The 3,231-nt window shown below is 30.1% G+C and overlaps 1 protein-coding gene across 1 annotated transcript; it reads right to left on the reverse strand.

Annotated features, from left to right (window-relative positions):
- Positions 1-484: 484 nt before the first annotated feature.
- Positions 485-2,230, reverse strand: LOC129909722 (choline transporter-like 1). The gene is made up of 6 exons (XM_055986795.1): positions 1,959-2,230; positions 1,634-1,892; positions 1,215-1,494; positions 1,024-1,156; positions 716-964; positions 485-655 (listed from the first exon to the last, which is right to left on the reverse strand). The coding sequence occupies exons 1-6, from the start codon at positions 2,214-2,216 to the stop codon at positions 485-487; spliced, it is 1,350 nt and encodes a 449-aa protein (XP_055842770.1). The 5' UTR covers positions 2,217-2,230.
- Between the last annotated feature and the right edge of the window lie 1,001 nt (positions 2,231-3,231).

A 3,231-nucleotide genomic window follows, 5' to 3' on the forward strand; every position in this document is an offset into this window, starting at 1 on the left:
TGCTCTATAATATTTGATGAAAATTCAGCGGAAATAGGCGGATGCCACGCCCCCTGAATTGAAACCACAAGTCCTATCACCGTGTAGAATTTCAAGTTTCTACGTTAACGGGAAGTTCTAAATAATTTTGATGATCTGTCAGTGAGTGAGTGAGTGAGTGAGTGAGTCAGTCAGTTACGGTTTTTGCTATTTTTGAAGCCCTATATCTCAGAAACTACTCATCGTAAAAGGCTGAAATTTTGTGTTTGGTTTTGACAAGCTCAATAAATGTAGCGAGTTTGAAATTTCTGACATCTTTGGTGTATAAGTTAGAGGGGGGGTCGAAAATGGCCTGAGTTGTTTCCTGTAAATAAGGGTGTAGTGCCAAAGTTGCTAGAGAACTTGGCTAGGCACTATCGTGCCCCTTGATGAATTTATTTTATTTCAATCTTTGAAATGGTTTGCAATATTAAAAAACAGTCTTCGAGTTTTATTACATCAAAATTTATTTCTGGAACGGTTGTTTTTGAATTTTATTTATTTTAATAACATGAATATCATTTTCCTCGTTGTTCTTAAATAATTTTCCAAGATTACATTTTATCATCGAACACCGCAGTCCACCATATATCAAATGGTCCTCACAAGCACATAATAAAAGTACATCAACTGTCATCTTCCAAGAGTAATAAAATACAAAAATTTTCTTCATTTCTTAATGCTTTTAAAAACTTACCTGAATAATTGAAAACACAATATTTGCGATACAATAAGCACAAAATGTTCCAAATAGTACAGGTGCCATGTAAAAAAAAAATTCGTCTTTGTCTTTCAATATCAAATAATCTCTTTTGTTCTTCAGAATTATAATACCAACCAAGCACGTTAGGGTTGCTACGAAGAATTTACTCAGGAACAAAATAATATCAAAAATGTTATTGATCTTTTCAACTTGTTCAGCATTCTTGGCAGCTATTTTCCAAGCCTAAAAATGAAACTTCATCAAATATCAGCTAAGAAGATTATTATTATAAAGTTCCTTACAACTTTTCCAGCCGAATGGAAGTCAATTGTTTCCATTCCAGACGGAACAAAGGCATTATGATTCCAAATACCAATTCGTTCCTCAAAACGTTGAAAACGCTGAAACCATAACTGATTGACTCTTTTCCTAATTCTAAAAGAAATTACTATAAAACAAACAATGACTCATTTACAATTTTACATATGTTTACATTTTGGACATAGAAATTAGAAGCAACCTTGGTACTTTAAACAAAGTGCTGACTGCAGAACTTTTAGCAATAGTTCCCAAGTGGTATTTCAGTAAAACTTCAAAAGCATGTTGAGATGGTTTATAAACAGAAGGCTTGAAATACCAAAATGCAACACCAGCACCAATACAAAATTCTTCAAAAGCAATTATAAATTCGACTGTCCATAAAAATCCAATAATGTAAATCCATAAAGTATTTCGGATTATTTTCGAATCAACATACTCAATGTGGTAAAATACTAAATATTTAAAAAATTAAAAAAAAAAAAAAATGTTTCAGGTTGACAAAAAGTAAATGTTTGAAAGTCGCATAAAATTGAATATGGCGCCCTCTAGAGGTCATAAACTAAAGAGTATAAATAATATACAAGGACTTACATCTAAGATTCTGCATTGGATCAATATCGTCTATATAAAATTTTTCCATTGTCGGTACAAGCATAGGATATTTGGCTGTCGTAATACACAGCAGGGTAAAGCCCGACAGTAAAATAAGCAGAATCATACTGAGTAGTGCAATATTTGGGACTACACCAATTCCTGATAATTGTTTTATGCACATTACTGATTCGTCAAATAGTAATTTAAGTTGACTTAGATGCTTCCTCAAAATTAATGTTAATGTTATTAAAGATATCTGAAAAATATTAAAAAAAATACAAGTAATATTAATAAAACAAATACCGACTATTTACAAACTCACTGTTATTAAACTTGTCAAAATTGCTAAGCAAATAATGATAAAATTATTAGCCCGGAATTCTTCTAATAAGTTCAAAATGATTTGGTAGTCTTTTTTCATCATTTCTTCAAATTCTATTATCTTATTGTTTTCTTCATCTTCATCAATTATTGGAGAAAATTCATATAACAGCCACAATTGAGTGCTAAGTGTTGCGTTTGTAATTATTGCCAGCAAACAGATAATCCAGGCTATAGCTTTCGAAAACCAAGACATCATGGCCAATAGTATTAATGAAATTACTAAGAAATATTAAAATGTTTATTTTTGTCACAAAAAGCTTTTGCAAAAATAAAAAAAAACATACCAATGGCAAATGCACACATAAAAGCGATATAATACCAAGCTTGGTAAACTGCCACAAAAAATAATTGATCTAAACCTCCTGAATTCAGAACATCATTATAGACATCATCGACTAAATAACTTTCAGCAACATAGATACATCGATTTCTGTAGGGTTTACTAAAGATATACAAATATAGATAATTTAAGGTGTTTATCCTTCTTTTGAAAAAATAACTTTGTTTTACGTTTTTCGAGTTATTATGGGACATGGCCCCCTCCTTCCTTTTAACATTTCATAAATTGGAGTTACATTTTGTTTTGGTATATCAATATCATAAGCACAAAGCTGAGAACCAAATTCATTGTAGAAATTAATTAAATCGTCAACACCCAACAATCTTTGATTGGGACACTTTTCAACACAAATTCTAACGACACCATTAAATTTCATAAAATCGAAGTAAAATAGAAATGGTTTTTTTGATGTGTCTGTGGCAGATAAGTTAAAGTTTTCAAAGTGTTTGTTGTGTTTTTGATTGCAAATGTTTCCATAAGAATCGGCACCAGATATTACCTCAGGGTAATTTCCATAAACAATCGAGAAGGTAGTTATTACAATCTGAAATAAAGATTATTAATAAATACTATCCAAAAAATGAGCTAGTAGAAATATTGTTTTTTTTTTTTTTTTTACTTACTAAAATACACAAACAAGTAATAAAAAGGTAAATCCATAATTTATCTGTGCAAACCTTTGGTTTATGTTGATAATTTTGAGAAACATCCATATAATATTTTTTCTGTAAATTTTTTATACTGTTCAATTTTAAGTGACTTGTTTTGTTCATCCAAAAATAATAAATAATGTTATTATAAAACTTTTTAAAATGTTTACGCATTTGTGGGCGTATTTTAGCAGTTCTTAAGGGATTTTGGAAACGTTGTT

This window comes from Episyrphus balteatus, chromosome 2 (assembly GCF_945859705.1).
Source record: "Episyrphus balteatus chromosome 2, idEpiBalt1.1, whole genome shotgun sequence".
Taxonomy (NCBI): Eukaryota; Metazoa; Arthropoda; class Insecta; order Diptera; family Syrphidae; genus Episyrphus; species Episyrphus balteatus.

Excerpts from the sequence above, each read along its gene's own strand:
- LOC129909722 (XM_055986795.1), bottom strand. The coding sequence starts at position 2,216 with ATGATGTCTTGGTTTTCGAAAGCTATAGCCTGGATTATCTGTTTGCTG. Across the intron at positions 1,495-1,633 it reads TCCAATGCAGAATCTTAGAT|TATTTTACCACATTGAGTAT; the intron begins GTAAGTCCTTGT and ends TTAAATATTTAG. Across the intron at positions 1,157-1,214 it reads CTAATTTCTATGTCCAAAAT|AATTAGGAAAAGAGTCAATC; the intron begins GTAAACATATGT and ends AATTTCTTTTAG.